Genomic DNA, 19,283 nt, shown 5'->3' on the forward strand with positions numbered 1-19,283 from the left:
ACAACATAGTGGACTCACATAAACTTTCCAGGTTTGGAATACAAGTATGGGAGACCATAGCAAATATAGAGTGTTTTCACGACCCTTCATCAATCGCCCATATTGGCGACACTGAACTTGAACGATACTCGCATATTTTGCTGATTATTGCTACCGAAAATAGTCAATTATTGTCATGTTTTGGGCTGTACAAATTGGTCTGACTGGGAAAAACATTTGGTGTACTATAGACTGGCAAAAGTTAAAACAAATCAAGGAGAAGAGTGATGGTCCAATGCATTTATGTACATATCTTTACCACCTATTAACTTTAGTTTGTCAAAATATTGCGCCCTTTCCTGCTTACTAAGGCCTTTTCTATATGATTTAGTGGCTTCCGCATATTTTTATGTGGTTTAGGCAGCATAAATTAACAGAACAACGTATTCAGTAGTACACTAACCATGCAATCCTTCCTGTTGTTTACATCTGAGTATTGCTGATATGGTCACGCATCTAGGTAACTGACCAAATCCTGATGTAAGTGCAATCTCTCTATTATTTTCCCGTTCCCATTAGCTTCAACTGTAAAAGACAAATCCGCTATTGCATTTCCTCCATTAATTGTTTATTTATTGATTGATTGACTGCAATTTAATGCCAGGGGAATATATTTATAAAGAAAGACACAAAAATTGACATTTTTATTTTGCTGCTTTTTTTATTTTTTGCATCAAAGAAAAAAATAGAACCATATTACATGCTGTACATGGGTAGGCATCTATCTATCAAACTTTTTTTGTCATTTTTGTTTTCTTGCAAGATGGCTACAAAATTAAACTTTAAGAGACATTATTACATTGCCACTGAACATCAGTCCAGCAGAATTGAGTGAATGAGGCGATTACGTTTCGCTGTCAGTTATTCCACACTGAGTGTCACTTTCCCACAACAAAGTGCTATATATAGGTGCACAACCGTCTGAATAGCCAGTGGACAAATGATAATGTGACAAATGATTACCATAAAAACTGTAACATCGTTCCTGTGGATCTTAAGTTACAGGGCTATTGAAAAAGGTCATGCAACAAGGTATTCCCCATCACTCCAAGGAAAATATCTGGAAGCAGATTCGTCAAGATACGGAGAGGGTAAACAAGGAATATAAAAAGTCCCATTTTCATCATCGTCTGATTTAACACGTTTGCTCTGAGATCTGGTGTGCAATTTATGCAGGAGCCACAGAGGACACTTCTGTCTTGGATGTGGACACCTCAGAGCCATCATCCACCTTCTTTCCAAAGAGCTGCATGATGCATACGCGGAACTGCAAGGAAAGACAAATCAAGATTATTTTGTGAAGGTTTCTCATTGCGCAGCAGATAGAGCCCTGTTAAACTGCATTGACTTGCCTGTCGGTTCATGAAGACATAAATGATGGGGTTGTAGATGGTGGCGCTCTTGGCAAAGTAGGCAGGCATGGCTGCAGCCAGTGGGTGGAAGGCATAGCCTGGGTTTGCAGCACCAAAACAGACGAAGAACGTGTAAGGTCCCCAGCAAACACAGTAGGCCACGATCATGACAACTACCATTCTGGACACTTCCTTCTCTGCTTTCTGTGTGGACTCAGAATCCTTCTGCTGCTGGGCGACCTGTTGTGAAGAAAGAACAGATGCTTAGTGGCTTTTCACAAACTGGAACAAACCGAAAACTGTCCAGGAGACAACTTACTGAACGAATGGCCAGCCACACAGCAATGTAGCAGAGAATGATAATGCCGAGAGGGATGATACAGCAGGTGATCATCAGGGTAATCATGTAGGACTGGACACCGGGGTCCTCGTTTCCACTGAAGACATCAGGGCCGCAGGAGGTCTTCAAACCGTGAGGCCAGTATCTGTGAGAAGATGCACAATGAATTACTAAGATATAGCTGTCAAATAATTTTGATGTCTTTATTTTGATTAATTAATAATGGATTTTACCTGCTCCAGCCAAAGATGGGTGGTGCACACCAGAAAGCAGACCAAACCCAGGAGAAGATGATACCACCGGAAGCCCATTTAGCATCAAACTTGACATTTCCAAATGGTTTGCAGACAACCACCCATCTTTCCCAAGAGATGACAGTCAAAGACCACAGACCAGCAATACCTGTTGATTGTATATTATGAAAAATCTGAAAATGTAAAATATTAAACTTTGGTCCAATGCATTTATCTCCAGGCAGTTACTTACCACATGTAGCCACTGTGTAGCCCTCAAAAACACACATGGGATGTCCGAGGATAAAGTAGCCAAAAATCTGGTTGATGACACTGATGGTGCTGGCCAAAAGAGTCTCTCCTAGATCGGCTATAGCGAGGTTGACCAGGATCCAGTTAAGAGGGTGACGGAGCTTCTTGAATTTGGCCGTGGCCACCAGCACCAGACCGTTGGTGAAGGTCGAGGCAATGACCACAAAGATCATCCATATTGTTGATACGTGGTACACCCATCGAGGGGCAATGTGGTAGTTGGGTCCCTCAAAGGGACCTGGAAATGAGTTGGAAATAGAGTTCTTATTTGACATCCATTTATCAGTCTGAAACTGTTCTTTGCCCTGCATGTTGCTTCTGGCAAGTTTAAGACTATGACTCAGAAACAGTTTGAAGCCCGCAAAGACTTTCACATGGCTTTATCATATTAACAGAATAGCTATGTTTTTCATATTGCTATTATGTTTTTAAATATAATACAGAAGAGACTTACCCCTGGTGTTATTGCTGTTGGTATATACAAACATTGCTTCCCTCGTCGTTTCATCTCCCTTTCGCCTGGCTGCGAAGATTGCTTCTCCCCACTGCTCTGCCATTTTTGGCGGTTGTTGTATAGCCCTGTAGTTACTTTTACTTAACTTTGTAAAGGTCTGGGCCTTTGTGTTTCTACTATCTGCTGTCTCTGGCCGACTCGCACCGACAGACTTTGGGCTCCTGTCAAAGTGCTTTTATATGCGAAAAAAGAGGATGCCCTGGCTTACAGGGTGGAGAATTTTTGAGGTCAAAACAGGTATCAGGAGCAGAACAAAGACTCATTCATTAGGCTTACGGGAGGCCTAAGCTACTGTTCCTTCCTAGGATTGATGAAGCCATCACAGGTAAATCTAAACATTGCATGGTGACATTTGGCATGTCCGAACCGGGAGTGATTATAAGGTGACAGCGCCCTTTGACGCTTTCGAAGTTTTAAGTTATTTCACAGATCACTTTGCGTTTCCCTTGATTGAAGCTCCATGGACATTGTCAAGAATGACTTTTACTAAACACGCATAAGATAATTATTGCAAGTTTCTGAAACAAAATAACATCTTTCTGGTGCTCAGCAGAACTCTGCATTTTAGGTTTCATTTTCAAGTTCCATTTGGGATTTACAATTTTGCATTATTGCAAGTTGTAGTTTGTATTATTGGTACACTGCACAAATACTGCACATTTGCACATTCATATATACAAAATAGTTACAATCTCATAGCTTCTATTCTATACCACACACACAGCAATTAAGCATATAAAGGTTCTTCAGGTGTATGTGGTTCATTTTCAACCATATTCATTATGTTTCTTGCAGGGTAACTGTAAGTCAGACATCTAGGTTATGGTCCAAGTCCAAATCAGCTTATTGGGACAACTGGGGTACCCAGGTACCCTCCACACTGGATCCTAATTAGTATTGACAAGGATGCAGCCCAAACCTTCCTAATCCCAATGGATTGATGGTTCAGTTTAGGGAAAGCAGGGTTTATCTGAAAATCTTGATGAGGTCAGTTTTAATCTCTCCTTGTTTCTGACGATAGGCGTTTTCTTTTCCTTTTTTCTCAGTCATCTGCTTCTCCTTCTGTTGTGGCAAAGTGGAGCAGGACCAAGTGAATGCTAGGACGTGAACAGACCAAACCAGGATGAGGATGGAGCCAACACGAAGACAGTCTGTAAACTTTTTTTTTTTTTTTTAATAACTTTTTTTTGCAATTATACTGATATGTATGTTATTCAAATGAGGTATTTGTTCATTATAATCTTTTACGCTTTTTTTATAAATGAGAATCAAGGGTCACTACTGTGATGTTTTGTTGCTATCATAGTGTAAATCACAGATATTCTGTGATGTAGTTGGAAAGGATGTTTTTCAGAAACAGATGGATCTAAAAGTATCATGGGGCAGCACTCAGTCAGTCGTATGTCTGGAATTCCGCTAGTTCTGAACTATTCGTGATTGGCAAAAGTTCACTACTAGCAGAACTCGGATATACAACTGAATTCTCAACGAAAGCTCAAGATTAGCACAGTTCGGTCTCACATGGACAACTGCTATGTTCACGGTATATAGAACTAAATGTTTATTTTAAAAAATGCATTTTAATGAAATTAATCCATGTAATAGATGTTAGTCTAACATGGGCTAATCTTCTTTCACTGCTCATTGTTTATCTAACATCATTTGTGGTTTAATTTCTGGAAAATAACTACCAAGTTTATCTTGTTCTTCATTTGATTGTGTTAGGCTGGTTTGAAAATAACAAAAGCTCACTTTTCTTTCTTTGCACTTTTCTCTTGATTTGGAAGTGATATTTATTGGATGATGTACAAGAAGGTAAGCATGCATACACAAACCATAAATGGAAAATCACTGTGCATAAATTCTCATTGTTACTTATTAGTGAATCTGGACCACAAAACCAGTCATAAGGGTAAATTTTTTGAAATTGAGATTTATACATCATCTGAAAGTTGAATAAATAAGCTTTTCATCGACTTTTGTTTGTTAGGATAGTACAATATTGAGATACGACTATTTGAAAATCTGGAATCTTAGGGTGCAAAACAATCTAAATATTGAAAAAAATTGCCTCTAAAGTTGTCCAAATGCAGTTCTTAGCTATGCATATTACTAATCAAAAATTAAGTTTTGATATATTTACAGTAGGAAATTTACAAATATCTTCATGGAGCATGTTCTTTACTTAATATCCTAAGGATTTTTGGCATAAAAGAAAAATCTTTTTGACCCATGCAATGTTTTTTGGCTATTGCTACAAATATACCTATGCTGCTTAAAACTGGTTTTGTGGTCCAGGGTCACATTAGAGCAATCATTAAAAATTATTAAATGTTTTTGCAGTTTTGCGTTCTAGATAATACTCTGTGTAACTTTATTTTTCAGACCAACCTTGGATGTGTTACTCCATTACTCATAACTGAAGGGCTACAGACTTGATTACAGTTAACTGTGTTATGTAAGTGAGGATAGCAAAATAAAGTAAACTGTGACATATTATTCCCAAAAATTTGACCATGTTTTGTTACATACCTTTCTATCAAAGTTATCATCATGAATTTGTGAATTATTACTGACATAGTTTAACTCCTGAGTTCTGGTCATATTTTATTACTATTTTCTAAACTACAGCGAAAGAACAGTGATAATGTGAAAATTTTAGAAGGTGTCTGAAAATTTTTTGGGACAACTGTAATTTATTTGTGATTATCAAGATGAAATTGTTCTGACACAGTTTAACTCTGAGTTCTTGTCATATTTTATTACCATTTTCTAAACTATAATGTGATAATGTGAGAAATGCTGAAGGTGTCTGAATAAATTTTGGTTTGACTGTATGAGATACATCTTTGTTTTCATGTTTTAGTGTGGCAAAATGGTGTGCTCGCTACATCAGTCTGTTTAAAACAGGAAGAAACAAGACTAACGTAATATATTTACATAACTATTGTACTGTATGTCACTACTTTTCAAATGATACATTTAACAACACAATTCTTTCTTTCTTTGCATTTATTGTACATTCTTATTTATGATGATAATGAACTTTTACTAATTCTACTGGTTCAGCAAGCCAAGTTACAAAAAAATATTTGACATTAAAAGCAAAAATTCCTATTGCGTCTATGTTTATTATTTACAGTCATTTCAAAATAGTTTTTCTCTGTCAGAGTGGTTCTGTCCGCAGGATGAGGTTGCATTAAGAATGGGTTTATTTCTCTGGTGCAACAGAGGAGACCTGGGTGACCTGAGATGAAGTGGAGGCCTCATCTTCCTCAATATTTTTGCCACAGACCATCTTCATCATACAGGAACGGAACTGGGTTTCAAAAGGAAAAAACAGAACATGTTACTTGAAGTGGTTCTGTAGCCCTGTGGAGACAAACTACATCAATACTGGAAATGTCCACTTAGCACATTATATTATACCTGTTTGTTCATTAAGACGTAGATGACAGGATTGTACACTGTAGAGGCTTTGGAAAGGCAGGATGGTATGGTTGCCATTCTCAGATCAAATGCTTCACCACGGTTGAAAACTATCCAGAGAGAAAAAGTAGCATACGGTGCCCAGCATATCAAGAAGCCGAGCACCATCACCACCACCATCTTTGTCACCTCCCTCTCTGCCTTCTGGGTGGAAGCGGAATCTGCTTGAGCTTTGGCTGCCTGGTAGGAAAAAAAAAAAGGTTTTTAGAGCAACTGGCAACGTGACCAACACTTCAATAACCCATATACAGGCTCCATCTAGTGGACGTGAGGAAAAGCATTAAAGAGAGTATTATCCAAGAGCATGGCAGAGCAATGAAAGAAATGTATAATTTATTCATGTCAGTTCTGTCATGTCAGTGTTATCAGTATATAATGTTAGTACGAACCTTACCATTATTAAAACAAAAAAGTGTGCATTTAATTTTATCATTTGAATGTTCTTATGGCTAAGGTTTTCCGATTAGAATAAAGAACAGGAATTAACAGAAAATAATATGGTTTTGTGTTTTTTTTTTTTTGGTATTTTTCTATTGACAATTTACAATGACAATTTACTGTATGATCAATTCTGGGGCACCTTTAATTGGGAAATGCAAATTTTACTCACTAATTTGAGTGTGATTAGTAGTTGACCATAACAGAAGACGATGGCGGCAAAAGGAACCGCAAAGCAGAAGCAGAACAAAAATATGACGTAGGATTCGTTGTTGTATTTGTTGTTCGTGGTATACCAGTCGGGTCCACAGGAGCACTGCAAACCTTCAGGTATGTACCTGTAAAAGAGATCTCAGTGAGATTGATGGGACAGACAACTCCGCGCACTTGAATTATAATCAGAGGATTTCACTTCTGGACTTGAACTAGTTGTGTAGCAAAAAGGTGCTAAGTGTTGGTTCAGTAGAGGCAGGCACTGTTGCTTTGTAATTATCAATGTAGAATGAGCAGTGGAACTTACCGGCTCCAGCCAAACAGCGGAGGCAATGAAGCTGCCGATGCACTAATCCAAGTAATTACGCAGCCAGCTATGGCATGAGGGGTTTTGAAGGTAAAGTTCCCGAGGGGTTTGCAAATGACCAGCCACCTTTCAAATGCCACTACAGCAAGAGACCACAAACTCACCATTCCTGTAACAGAAAAACAGGAAAACAGTTTATTGAACTATAACAAGCTAACACAGAAGCTTTAAAATAATGTAGATGTGTGTAGCATTTTACCTCCAAGTGTCGCAAGGAAGCCCTCAATTTTACATGCTGTCGCCCCGAAGATAAAGTACCTATTAAAGAAGGAGTAGCACGACAGCGGGGAACCAAAAATGGCCACTAACAGGTTGGCAACGGCAAGGTTCACAAGAATATAGTTCAGGTGAGATCTGAGTTTCTTGAACTGAATTGTGCAAGCAATGGTAAGGATGTTGATTGAAGCCCCTCCGATGAAAATAAAGAACATGAAGACAGCCATGGCCATGTATACGCCTTGGTTTCCCAGGTGGTCCTGGGGGACCAAAAAAGGGCTGTAAGCTGAGAGGTTGTTGATATCTAAAGGGATGGGGATGTAGAAGTCTTCGTGAAACTCTGGTACTTGCTTCATCTTGCTTGAAACTGGCAACCACTCCACCGAGAACACTGTATCTTAAATCAGTTGTGTTAGTTCCTTCGCAGATTACTGCAGCATCTCAACAAAAAAAATAATAACGTCTAACCTGTATTGCTAACCTGTGAATTCTCTCTTCGTTGATCAGATGAGCAGATGAAACTTCCCTCTAACTATTTTCAAGTGATCCTTCTTTTATAAGGATTCAAAAGATGCCATTTCGCTCCTCCCAAACGGTCTTAATGGAGGGATTTGTGTTTTGTTGTCATCTACCAAAACACACAGGCTCTTGTGCACGCACACACAAACTACATCTGTGTATTGCAAGACACACAATTCACCTAATCTCATTTCCAACACCAAAACCTGGCTAATTCGGATCATCCCTTTCACCCTACAGTGTGGTTCTGTGTTAGCGATGGCAGGTAATCTGCTGCACAGTGCAGATAATGCAGCTAATCACTTGCAGTTAACCCCTCTTTAATCTGCTTCCCATCGTATTATCTCCAGCTTTGAGCCGGGAATCACGGCCTTTGTGAAGAGCCTCAAATACCTGACAGCTGAAATGCCCTTGAGACTCTTCTGTAGAGTGTTCTTGTGTCAGAATTGAGAAAGGGACTACAGCTTAGAGCATCATACGTCTATATGTAGAAAGCAGATAAGAAATATTACTTTATCAAATTACATTTTACACACATAAGCTACAAAACTGAAAAGTGTAAACAAAACACAGATAATGCTAAATTCAGTGGGAAAACATGCATGTCAGTTCATTGGATTACACACACAAATAATTATGAATTGTCAATAATTAATGATTGTATTGATGATGTTCATGACCGGTCATTATTTTAGGTTATTATTTTATATTCTGTATTTTAGACAACCTAAATGCTATATGAAAGCTGAAATAAAAATGACTATTTTAGCTTTTATATAGCTATCTCAGGGGGAGTCAATGATGATTTATAATTATTAATCATTTATATTAATTAAAATCAATACATTCATTGCACCCGTAAATTACATAAAATGGGCAAATGGCACTGGTACACATTTTAGGTTAATAAATACATTTAAAGAGCTTAATATATAACACCAAAAGTGAATGTTATGCAAAAATACAGCAAAAGCAGTAATATTGTGAAATATGTTTACTATTTTAAATAACTGCTTTCTATTTGAATATATTTTAAAATGTAATTTATTCCTGTGATCAAAGCTAAATTTTCAGAATCATAAGTCTTCAGTGTAACATAATCCTTCAGAAATCATTCTAATTTGCTGATTTGCTGTTCTAGAAACATTTATTATTATTGTTGTTGTTATTATTATTATTATTATTATTGATATTTAAAGCAGTTGAGTACATTTTCCCCCTAATTTTTTTTAGAAATTAATACTTTAATTTAGCAAGGATGCTTTAAACTGATCAAAAGTGATGATAAAGACATTTGTAACGTAACAAAAGATTTCTATTTCAGATAAATGCTGTTCTTCTGAACTTTTTATTCACCAAAGAAACCTGAAAGAATTCTACTCAACTGTTCTCAACATAATAATAATAATAAATGTTTTTGAGCAGCAAATCAGAATATTAGGATGATTTCTAAAGGGTCATGTGACTGGAGTATTGATGCTAAAATTCAGCTTTGAAATCACAGGAATAAATTACATCTTAAAATACACTTAAATAGAAAACAGTTAATTCGAATAATAAATTTTTTTGCTGTAGTTTGGATCAAATAAATGCAGGAGCAGAAGAGATTTCTTTAAAAAACATTAAAAAATGTTTTTTGTTTACTTTTGACTGGTATATGAAATTCAACTTATTTTTTTAAGTTGGTTTAGTGTAATTTACGTTGAAATGACTTGAATTGATTACAAAAAATAAGGCAGCAACTGAACTGTGAAATAGATGGATTTTTTTTTTTTTTACGATGATACAAGATGGAAATTAATCTAGATAATGTAGCCTAAGTAGCCAAAGTTTATATGTACCTTATTGGTTTTGTTGCTCCAATGAGCTCCTTAATTTTGTTGCTCCTTAATTTATTTAGGGCAGTCAGATAGACTGGTAAAGCTATTTAAAATTTATTTTGCTTAACACAATTTCAAGTTTAAGTTCATAACTGCTTAACATCACAACTGAATTATTCAATAAAAAATTAGTAAGTGTATATATTAATAAAATATTGTTAATACATTATAGAAAGTCTATTTAATAAGTGAGAAAATCTTCCACTCTTCATACTAGCATAATTTGAGACTCCAATTGATCCTTTGCAAAAAGTTGCTGTGTATTAATAATGCAAAAAATAAACCTTCAATTGCTGGTAACATTTTAGAATAGAGAACACATAATGACTATTAACTAAGAGTTTTTGCTGAAAAAAACTCCTTATTTGCTGCTTATTAATAATTAGTAAATTAGTTGTTAAGTTGTTATGAGGTAGATTAAGGGATCTAAAATATAATCATGAAGAACAAGGCATTATTACGTGCCTTATAAGTACTAATCAACAGCTAATATGCTAGTAATATGCATACTAATAAGCAAGTAGTTAATAGTAAGAATTGAAAATAAAGTGTTACAGAAAATGTTTTAGAAAATGTAATTGCAATGAGAGGTGCCACACTTTAAGTAATAACTAATACTGCAATGGTTTGTGCACTTGGCACTGAAAATGCAGTAAATTAAACACAATCAGTCAGAAAAGGAGAATCAGCCAAGCAGGCACAGTCATATTGTGTCATCCCGTGAAAGGTCACTGCATGAGCAAGAGCGGGATTTGAATTAAAGTCTTCCGGCTCATAATACTCCTCTGAGCTAATCGCTCCCTGAAAAGTAAACAGCAGATTTCCCATACAACCATGTATCTTAAAGGCCCACGCATTCAACCCCAGTATATGTACTTAATATGGTATCATAGGTTAAACATACTGTACTCATTATGTTTCATAATTTCTTGTGCCACGTAAGCTTTCATGAAAATCATCTGGGAAGTATTTAGGACCTTGGAAACTTTGCTCAACAACAGTAAAACTAACTAAGGAGAAAGAAAAAAAAATATGGGATATAGGTTTGGGGTGAGTATGAGGAATATTAGCATTATCATGTCATTATCAAAATTCTCATTATCTTAATTCTTAAATTCAGTTTTTTCAATTTCGTCACCCTCTGTGGTCAAAGCTCTTTTCCCTCCCTCCTCTTCTGTTTTAATCTCTGGTCTTCCTCACTTGTTTGACCCATATGATGATCTGTTTAGTGGCTTAGGACTAATTAGTAGACTTGTGCTAAGGCTCTTAGCTACCACAGTCAGTGTAGACCAGTTAAGAGGGGTGGCTGAGGTAAAGACACATGTAAGTGCGTCACATAGTTATCTCCGGCATATTAACCTGCTTCAGAGCAGTTTGTGTCAGTATGTCTGCAGCAGTAGTTTAATATTCACCAGTCTTAGTGATTAACAAAAACAAGTGAAAATACAATAACAAATACAGAAGTAATAATGATCTATTAATTATGATATAATCAAGGTAATGTTATTAAGGAAACTTATTAGTGATCAGCATTAAAAAGTGAAAATACCAGAATAACTACAAGTCTGGAAAGAAGCCGAAGCCTGTTCTGCTATGAAACAGTTATGCATATCATCTCACAGTAAAACTTGCCAATACATTTTAGAGAATTTAATATAACAAGGCTAAGCATTATGAAATCAGTCTTACTTAATGTTAATCAAGAATGATATTATAAATTGTTACACACTTGCATATACAATAATTAACATAAATTGCTGGGTTTGTGCAGCTGGGCTTAAAAAATGATGCTGTTACAAAATCACTTTGGGTGAAAGGAAGTGTTTACAGAGGATTAATGGTTTTCATCTCTTTTCCACCACGTCCTGTATCTCTGATTGTGTGCTAAAGCACCTTACATGATGCCTTAATTGTTTAATCTTATCAACGTAAACAAGTACTTCATTTCACTGTTCTGGTAGTTCAACAAGCTCTAAAATTTAAGAGCAAACTAACATTAGAAAAAGGTCTCATTTGTTAACATCAGTTAACTAACAATGAACAATACTTACACAGCATTAACTAATGTTAAAAAGTAGATGATTACCTCTGTCAACATTAAATTTGGAGTGAAATCAGTTTCAGTCCCGTTGCCGTTAGACAGATTTGGCTTTACTATATTCAGATTTAGATAAAACTGAATGTATTGACTTCTAGCATAACATGACACATGTTGACTGATACTAATATTCACATCTTGACAAACAGGATTTTCCATTTCTCGTGTAATGGATTTTAGTGAAATGGATTAGGTCAAAGACTGAAGGGTCACAGTGATTAAAAGCTGACAACGCAACAAGTCCGGAAGAGGGAGGAGTCTACTACACAGTTAATGATCACAAGCCTCTTTATAAGACTGCGGAAACAGTTGCTGTTCCCATGCTACCTTAAGAAATGCAAACAACACACTGTAAAGGTATTACAGCATGGCTGTACCTATTTTTTATCTTTAATTAAATAGATAAAAACAATAATGAATACCAGCAGAAACAACATATGCTATGTTGTTGCTAGATGTAACTAAATATTATGCTCTCTTGTGTACTGAATTAAAAAGTATTTGGGTGAAAAGTCTGATTATTTTTAGAACATCATTAGTTTGCCAGTGTGTTTAATCTGATTCAATATAAGGACATTTGTATATTTGTACAGGGATACATACTTACAATTTGAACTGAATTTTTAAACTGACCTTTTGATGCATCATTGGCAAAAATGTTTGTATTTGGAGCCTCTGGATACCACAGTTACCTGCAGAGAAGAGACACAAATTAAATGTTCTTAATATCTAAATGATGTAAAGTGAATGTTCCTCCTGTACAGCCATAAGATTAAATGGAGTGTTAAAAGCCCTGGTAATGTCATATGATGTCTACACGTTTCAAAAAATATTAAATCAATGTCATAAACTCTGCACTGATTTGCCAATATGCAAATTTCTATGCAATCTTTTTCTACGCAATCTTTTCACCAACTGCCTGCAAAGCTTATTTTTCAGTATTGTTTAGTATTATGCTAATAATCAAGGTTAACATTGCTAAGGTACCCATGCTCTGACAAAGTAATGCTAATGTATGCTGCAGAGAAATTAAGAGATGCTACAGTGCCACCTAGCTTGAAAACCTGTAAAAACCAAGAGCCAGACAGTATAATGAAGTTTCTAACTTTCTGCTATAGTTAATTAGTCAAAATAGTTCCTCAATGTTTAACAAAAATTAAAAATTAGAAATCAACAAAAATTTATTTGATCAAAGGTAAATTGTGACATATTTTTACTATTTAAAATAACTGTTTTCCGTTTGAATATATTTTAAAATGTCATTCAATTCTGTGATCAAAGCTAAATTTTCAGCATCATTACTCCATCTTCAGTGTCACATGATCCTTCAGAAGTCATTCTAATATGCTTATTTGCTGTTCAAGAAACTTTTTAATTATTATTATTATTATCAGTATTTAAAACGGTTGCATACATTTTTTTCAAGATTCTTTAATGGTGTCAGGGTTTGGACTTTGTGTTCTGTGATTTCCAAACAAGCCTTAGTTCCGGTTTGCACTTATTTGGTTCTGTTCCTTTTCTCATTTGTCAATTATCAATTAGCTCCACACCGGTTTCTGTTTCTCCCAGATTACTTAGTTAGTATTTATAGTCCTGTGTTCTCCCGTTTGGTTTGTCTGCTATTGTTTAAATGTCACCTCTGTTTAGTTCCCTGGCGTGTTCCGTTTTATTTATATTAAAGGTATTATTGTGGATTCCGTCATCTCCCTTGTCTTCCTTGGATTTACACGTGACAGAATAGCAGACTCAAAAGAAGATGATCTGGGCTGAGGAATTTCTCTTGGACATCCAGCAGGAGGGAAGGCCGTTGGAGCAGTTCGTGGAGGAATTTCTGAGTGTATTACATCTGGTGAGCTGGAGTGTCCCTGGCCAAGATGGCCGCCTCACCTGAGTCCCCGGCTAAAATGGAGGTGACAAATGTAATGGACATTATTGATATGGCGCTCCCCCTGGAGTTTACTGCCCCATCCTCTCTCATACGTTTCCGCTGGTCCCCTCCAGCCCTCCTTCATCTCCTACGCCTCTGCTGGTCCCGTCCAGCCCTCCTGAGTCTCCTATGTCTCAGCTGGTCCAGCCCTCCAGTTCCCGCTCCTCCAGAGCCCACTCCTCCTGTAGCCCCCTTATTTCCCCCAAGAAAAGGCTCCGCCAAGGCCTCCTGGACTGCCTGATCCGCCATGGTTTCCCAAACTGCATGCTTTGCCATGGCATCCCAAACTCCCTGATCCGCCATGGCCTCCCGAACTGTCCGCTTTGCCATGGCTCCCCAGGCACCCTGGAGGCCCTCGATGTCTCCCTCAGTTACGAGCCTCCAGGGTGCCCACCCACCCTGGTTATGTTACACTGTGGGGCCTTAGTTCCTGTTTGCCCTTATTTAGTTCTGTTCCTTTTCTCATTTATCAATTAGCTCCACACCTGTTTCTGTTTCTCCCTGATTACTTGGTTAGTATTTATAGTGCTGTGTTCTCCCGCACTGTAAAAACTCCAACTTGCAAATTGTTCACTCAGTTTAAAAATGTAAATCAAGTGGACACATTTTTAAGCAAAATGTTGAGTTTACACATAAAAACAAGTTAATACAATGTTTACTATATTTTTCTCAATTAACACAAATAAGAAAGTTGAGCAAACTCAGTATTTTTATTTCTTCATTTGAGAGGTCAACTTGACATTATTGCGCATGCGCAAAGTGCCGTCGCTGAACTATACACGGAGTTTACTGCTTCAAACATAAACAACGATGGCAAAGGGAGCGGATGTCTTCTTTTAAGGTAAGTTCTTTCTGCCCAGATTTAATATAGAAAGTAAGCCAAATAAACTACACAGTTAGGTTTGTAAATGTTCTTTAAAGGAAGAATAAACATTGTTGAATGAAGTCTGGCGGCTAACAGACTAGTTAGCTAGCTTTGTTTTTCCAAGCACGATCAGCTAACGTTAGCATTTGCAAGGTATGTATACAGATATATTTTTATAGATACAGTTCAAATGTCGATTAAATGAGTATATAATTAACCAGATAGAGGTTAATTATGTGTTGTATTTCGTTGTGCTAGGCGATATAACTTACTAGTTTATCTGGCACACAGTTGTTGTTGTTTTGTTTTTTGTTTTTTTGTGAATCCGCGATACTGGTGCATATATGTGAAAGTGCAAGACGTGTAAGATGATAAACGTGTTTATTGACACAACCGAAGCGTGCAGAAAATACGCGATCACAGATTCATCTCTCTGTAGCAGCTTAGTTCGCTTAAATTGTCAAATACACATAAAGTTATGTCAAAATGTGATTATTTACATAAAAAAATCACTTGTAAGTCTGAAATGAGAGTCAACGTCTGAGATAAAATCGCCTGTGTGTCAGTAAATTTGATCCGTGCATTAACGTTAGTCTCATAAACCTGCTGATATTTGTTCCGTTAATGTTACAAAAAATAAATAAATAAATAAATAAATAAAAAGCTAAGACAACACTCACTCCTCTTGACTGAACAAATTTAGCAGCTTCAATAAGAGTCAGTTTATTCCATACAGTGAAGATATGCAGTATTTTTTTATACATGTATTTTTTGTATTATTTCTGACTTATTTCTGTACTGGTAAAAACTAGTCCTTATCCAGAATTTTATAATTATTATTTTTGTTATGTTTTAAACATTTAATGTCAATATTTAGTAGGATATATATATATATCTATATATTTTTTTTTTTTTTACTGCAGGACACAAAGCCAGAGGATGTCCACACCAAGGGTATGAAGATGAGCATCTTAACTATTACTGGAAGATGATGTTGTCATCCACTCAAACCTAAAGGTGCCTAGGATGTAGTACTAGAGACGCAGATTGTGTTGGAATATATACATGGCCTTACCACTGCTGTTGCTGTCCTCTTTGGCTTAATTTAGATCATCCAAAAAAATGAAAATTCTGTCATCATTTACTCACAGCCATGTCGATCCAAACCCATAAGACATTTGTTCATCTTTAATACACAAATGAAGATATTTTTAATGAAACCTGAGATATTTCTGTCCATTCACTGAAAAACTATTCACCTAAAATTCTGATGCTTCAAAATGTTCATAAAGAGATTGTAAAACAAATACATAAGAATCGAATGGTTTAAACAAAGTCTTCTGAAGAGACGTGATCACATTACACATCACGCATTTCACACTAAATGCTGCTCCATCTCTGCAAGTGCTGTGAGTTTGAGCCTTATATAACATGTATTAAAAAACCCAGAAATTGTATTATATTTTAGTTTTCTATACAGTGATAGCTTAAAAGCTATGTCAATTAGCACTGCATTATAAGTACACTCTAAAAAGATGGTTCTTTAAAGGTCTATTTAGAACCGAGTTTAGGTTTTTTTTTTTATTCCTGGCTTTTTTAAAAAAAAAAAAAAAAAAAATTGTAACTGTCAAAACACCTCATTACTCATTTTCTGGACATCAACTATCCAGCTACACAGACTATCAACACAGTTTCACAGTTGTGTGACCAGCTCTGTTCGGTTAAGGATACTCTCTTCTCCACTAAGTAATAGAGGTAATGAGTTTATTCATTGTTAGATTTTTCTTAAAATTATTACTTGAGTCTATGCTTAAGTGTTAAAATTATATAAAACTATCCTAAGATCCCACTTTAAATCACTTTTTTTCTTTTTTTAATATTTTGAAGGGCATACTGCTTATATGTCAATTTTTGCTTATGGCCTTCATAAGCATAATTGTTTTTACATAAACACATGGACACTGTTTAACTGTAAACTCAACTGTGTATTTCAGATGCATCATATTCACAACCTCATCATCTGCAGAGAAACTGCCACTCAATCACACCACATTTGATGGGCTTAAAGGCATCACAGAGGATCCTGAAGATACATTATTCCTGGAAATTTTGTCATTTATTTTCTATTTCTATTTTTACTTTCTGATGTATTTTTTTCATGTTCATTGTCAACTGTCATTTATTATTTGTATTTAGCCAATAACTGTTTTTAGAGCATTTTCATTTTTGCTTCAAGTTCATGTCAATTAAAAAAAATAAAAGTACCTAACTGAAACTACATGCTGTTTTGTTTAGTTTTTGTGTGAGTGTGTAAAACCCTAATACAGGCTAAAATACATTATAGGAAAAACAAAAATGTTAATAGATAATATATGTAAATAATATTAATAAGTAAAACTAGTATCAAAGGTATAAATATACTAATATTAATGAAAATAAACTATTTTCAAATGTACTATTTTCTAAATCCTATTTCATGCATCCCTACAATTGCGTCTCTTCAGGAGACTTAAACTGCTCAATTCATATTAACTTATATATTTATTTAATTATTTATGATCTCTTTATGAACGCTTTGAAGTTTTGGGTGAACAGCCTTTCAATACAGAAGTCTCTCAAATTTCATTAAAATATTTTAATTTGTGTTAAGTGTGAACAACGGTTTAGAACATGGGAGTGAGTGAATGATAAATTTTCAGAATAATTTTGGTTGAATTATTCCTTTAAGTGTTGTGTTAATAGTTGAAATATTTTGCTTCTTGATCCATTGTGTTTGTTGCATTATGGATGCGCCAAAATAACAGACGGAGCAAGATGAACGTTTAAAATGACGGTAAAGTTTAGCTTCCTTTAAATTATATAAAAGTTTTTTTGTGACTTTTGATTTAAAACTTTACTTAAGGCTGCAGAATTTTAATATTTTTAATGTTACATTACATTCTGGCACTTAAAAAAATAATTTTTAAGTGTGTGTTTTTTGTTTAAGAGTGTTTTTATTGTAAATAGTCACATCCTAGTTACATCATAGTTTGAGTGGAGAAAAGCTAAATTGTGTTCATTTTGCAGAATGCCAATAAATACTTGTAATGATGAAAAATCTTGTTTGTGTTATATTTACAGTATTGTTCATACTGCATGCATTTGTATTCTTAAAGGATGTGGAGGAGCATACAATGTGGCTTAGAGTCTGGATGTAAGATTTAAAGTTATACATTTAAATAGTAAAAAATGCAGTTGAGTTGGCTTAAAATACTAAAGCAACCGGCTGCAAAGCTTTTTTGAGGTTACTGAACTTCAAGCAAAAAATTACTGGCACAACTTAGTTCTTGAAGTTCAGTAAACTCAAAAAAGCTTTGCAGCTCGTTACCTTAATATTTTAAGTTGGGTCAACTTACCAATTTAAGTTAATCTGCTGCAAAGCATTTTTGAGTTTACTGAACTTCAAGAACTAAGTTGTGCCAACTCTGACTGGTAGTTCACTCAACTTCACTGAAGTTCACTGAACTTTTATATATGAGTTGGCACAACTTCCCTCCTTTAAAGTTGAGTAAACTCAAAATTGCTGTGTAGCAGATTAACTTAATTTTTTAAGTTAACTCAACTTTTTATTTTTTACAGTGCGTTTGGTTTGTCTGCTATTGTTTAAATGTCACCTCTGTCGTGTTCCGTTTTGTTTATATTAAAGTTATTTTTGTGGATTCCATCATCTTCCTTGGATTTGCACATGACAGATGGATAGAAAGATCCAAAGATCAGCATTTATTTAAAATAAAAAGCTTTTGTAATACTTTACACTATACCATTCAAAAGTTGGGAGTCAGTATAATACTTTAGATCAAATAAATAACTGCAACACTGTAGGGTAGAGTGGGGTAAAATGCCCCTATACTGTTTTTCCCAAAATAACCACAAGATGAAATCGAGATAAATTTTATTGTTACTATGGACTACGTTGACAAGAGAGATGTAGAAGTTTTCGCCATGCTTACACTGGTGAGAAATCTGATTTCACAGTACATGATCTAATTTTCAGCAGTAAGAAAAAGTGTTTTAAAACTTGATGTGAACCTCAGTTATATATGATGTGAGAAAAGTAGGGCCTGTAGACAGGGAGTATGTGTTATTTAATAAAAATATAATTATATTTTCAGAATGACATTTTTTCTAAAACATAGTCAGTGGGGTAAAACGCCCCCAGGGAGCAATGGGCAATTACTGTAGTTATTCTGTTTTGAAAATCAAAAACCTTTTTTTTCCATCAAATGAATTCTAACTAGTTGGTTGAATAAAAATATTTGGATTTCATATTTAAAAATGACCTCAAGTTAGCATCAGGTAGCTAGTTAGCTAGCCAGTTAGCATCAGCTAACAAAATGTTTCAAATAGACTATTATAATTTTGTAATTCATAATTATTGATTCTATTCTTTTTCATTTTAAGCTAAAACTGCCTGATTTTACTGTAAACATTTAAAGCAAATA

At 35.3% G+C, this 19,283-nt stretch overlaps 2 protein-coding genes and 2 long non-coding RNA genes across 4 annotated transcripts; 2 read left to right on the forward strand and 2 right to left on the reverse strand.

The window, feature by feature from the left end:
- Nucleotides 1-674: 674 nt before the first annotated feature.
- On the reverse strand, nt 675-2,935 carry LOC127173324 (red-sensitive opsin). Its single transcript, XM_051123128.1, has 6 exons — nt 2,731-2,935; nt 2,218-2,514; nt 1,965-2,133; nt 1,711-1,876; nt 1,392-1,631; nt 675-1,306 (listed from the first exon to the last, which is right to left on the reverse strand). Exons 1-6 carry the CDS (start codon nt 2,831-2,833, stop codon nt 1,208-1,210), a joined length of 1,074 nt encoding a protein of 357 aa, XP_050979085.1. The 5' UTR covers nt 2,834-2,935; the 3' UTR covers nt 675-1,207.
- Nucleotides 2,936-3,860: 925 nt separating this feature from the next.
- On the forward strand, nt 3,861-5,623 carry LOC127173329 (uncharacterized). The gene is made up of 3 exons (XR_007828742.1): nt 3,861-4,333; nt 4,578-4,605; nt 5,176-5,623. It is a non-coding gene; the product is annotated as an uncharacterized LOC127173329 (long non-coding RNA).
- Nucleotides 5,624-5,818: 195 nt separating this feature from the next.
- On the reverse strand, nt 5,819-7,911 carry opn1sw2 (opsin 1 (cone pigments), short-wave-sensitive 2). Its single transcript, XM_051123132.1, has 5 exons — nt 7,497-7,911; nt 7,238-7,406; nt 6,890-7,055; nt 6,220-6,459; nt 5,819-6,109 (listed from the first exon to the last, which is right to left on the reverse strand). Exons 1-5 carry the CDS (start codon nt 7,867-7,869, stop codon nt 6,002-6,004), a joined length of 1,056 nt encoding a protein of 351 aa, XP_050979089.1. The 5' UTR covers nt 7,870-7,911; the 3' UTR covers nt 5,819-6,001.
- A 6,804-nt stretch (nt 7,912-14,715) lies between these two features.
- LOC127173327 (uncharacterized) lies at nt 14,716-17,038 on the forward strand. The gene is made up of 3 exons (XR_007828741.1): nt 14,716-14,778; nt 15,726-16,557; nt 16,797-17,038. It is a non-coding gene; the product is annotated as an uncharacterized LOC127173327 (long non-coding RNA).
- The last annotated feature ends 2,245 nt before the right edge of the window (nt 17,039-19,283 follow it).

The sequence above is a fragment of the Labeo rohita genome, chromosome 11 (genome assembly GCF_022985175.1).
Source record: "Labeo rohita strain BAU-BD-2019 chromosome 11, IGBB_LRoh.1.0, whole genome shotgun sequence".
NCBI classification, from domain to species: domain Eukaryota; kingdom Metazoa; phylum Chordata; class Actinopteri; order Cypriniformes; family Cyprinidae; genus Labeo; species Labeo rohita.

What these genes read in the sequence shown, in the direction of transcription:
- opn1sw2 (XM_051123132.1), bottom strand. Translation starts at nt 7,869, where the DNA reads ATGAAGCAAGTACCAGAGTTTCACGAAGACTTCTACATCCCCATCCCT. An exon ending in CCGCTGTTTGGCTGGAGCCG is followed by an intron (nt 7,056 to 7,237) that starts GTAAGTTCCACT and finishes TCTCTTTTACAG; the next exon opens with GTACATACCTGAAGGTTTGC. An exon ending in TACTAATCACACTCAAATTA is followed by an intron (nt 6,460 to 6,889) that starts GTGAGTAAAATT and finishes TTTTCCTACCAG; the next exon opens with GCAGCCAAAGCTCAAGCAGA.
- LOC127173324 (XM_051123128.1), bottom strand. Translation starts at nt 2,833, where the DNA reads ATGGCAGAGCAGTGGGGAGAAGCAATCTTCGCAGCCAGGCGAAAGGGA. An exon ending in CAACAGCAATAACACCAGGG is followed by an intron (nt 2,515 to 2,730) that starts GTAAGTCTCTTC and finishes ACTCATTTCCAG; the next exon opens with GTCCCTTTGAGGGACCCAAC. An exon ending in ATGTCTTCATGAACCGACAG is followed by an intron (nt 1,307 to 1,391) that starts GCAAGTCAATGC and finishes CTTTCCTTGCAG; the next exon opens with TTCCGCGTATGCATCATGCA.